Here is a 1,346-nt window from a genome sequence, read left to right as displayed (position 1 = left end):
TTTTTTTTTTTTTCTTTTTTTTTTTTTTTTTTTTTTTTGTTCGTGCTAACTCAAACGGAGCCGCGTTTAATCAAATTCGAACGTTCGAGCCGGACGCGGAAGAATTTGAGCGGCACGGTTTTTTTTGTTTTTTCATCCCTGGCCCCAATTTCCTCCGGCCACTCTTTTTCCTTTTTTCCATTTTTTACAATTTCCGTGTGCGTTCTCCGACATCGGTCGTTACCAAAACGAGAGCCAGTAAACGTAAACGTTTCTTCAAGGTAGCCAGGCCACTTCGAATCGAGAGAGTGTTCCTGCAAGAGGGCTTGACGTAAGAGCACTTACCAATAGAGGTACGGCTTTTCTCGTTCGATATTAACGGAGTTGATGGGGTCCAGACGGAACCACGTGGTGAACGTGAATCCATTCTCGTGTGGCCATTTCGCGAGCGGCGGAAGCACGATCGCCTGAGAAGAAAAAGAAGAAGGCCGTGGAAATAATTAAACGAAGCTCGAATGAAATTAGAATTGACTTCGTTGGGGGGGGAATCCATTCTCGCTTGTTTTCGTTCGTTCGGCTGTTTCTGAAAATTCCCAAGAATTTGCAATTCTTGCATTTGCCGAGGCTTTCTTTCACAATTTTTTAACACGCGTTATTAGAGCTTAAAGCGCGAAAATGCGCCCGAAATACGATTAAAAACGATGAAAAGAACCTCTATGAGATTGCAATTTCCGAGTCAAGCATATGCCCGCTGTGTAAAAAAACTTTACTCGAACTTCCCGTAGTGGACGTTTCACCTTTGACTCTCGTACTCTTTCAAAGTTGTACATTAAAGGCGACAGCCCCCCCTCGAATAAGAAACTTCTTTCCCTCAACGTTCCCTGTCATATCGAAAGTTTCTGTCTCTGCGAGAACTCATTGAATAGCGGCCAACGTCTCGTCCTTCGCCGGACGACGGATTTTTATAGAGAGGTTCTATATTTTTCGCAAAATGGATTGCCATGTAGACGATGATGAACAAAATGTACTGTACGCTGCCGGAATTCACGCGACCCTTTCTCCTTGAAAGGGTTATTCGAAAGGGTTTAGTCTCTGACTTTAAAAGGAAAGACTCCACATTTTTTTCTTGTAATTTTGACTTGCTCGGAAATAATTTCGAAATTTGGCAAAATGTATGTTTTTTTTAATAACACAAATGCAAAACGTTTGATTTATTTCTATTACTTACACACGTTGATAAAACTACGGAAGAATACATACAAAAAAGAAATAATTCCGAAATTTGGCAAAATGTGTGTTTTTTTTAATAACACAAATGCAAAACGTTTGATTTATTTTTATTACTTACACACGTTGATAAAACTACG

General features: G+C 40.3%; 1 protein-coding gene across 1 annotated transcript in view; it reads right to left on the bottom strand.

Moving 5' to 3' along the window:
• LOC122536989 (neurobeachin-like) overlaps window positions 1–1,346 on the bottom strand; it is a 72,366-nt gene that overhangs the window by 17,963 nt on the left and 53,057 nt on the right. Inside the window, exon 5 of the mRNA XM_043669852.1 lies at window positions 325–446. Coding sequence (XP_043525787.1) covers window positions 325–446 — 122 coding nt within the window. The remainder of the gene's footprint in view (window positions 1–324; window positions 447–1,346) is intronic.

This window comes from Frieseomelitta varia, unplaced genomic scaffold (assembly GCF_011392965.1).
Source record: "Frieseomelitta varia isolate USP_RPSP 00005682 unplaced genomic scaffold, Fvar_1.2 scaffold_882, whole genome shotgun sequence".
In the NCBI taxonomy this organism is placed as follows: domain Eukaryota; kingdom Metazoa; phylum Arthropoda; class Insecta; order Hymenoptera; family Apidae; genus Frieseomelitta; species Frieseomelitta varia.
Note: the sequence above shows the minus strand (reverse complement) of the source record. Positions and strands in the feature narration are given on the sequence as shown.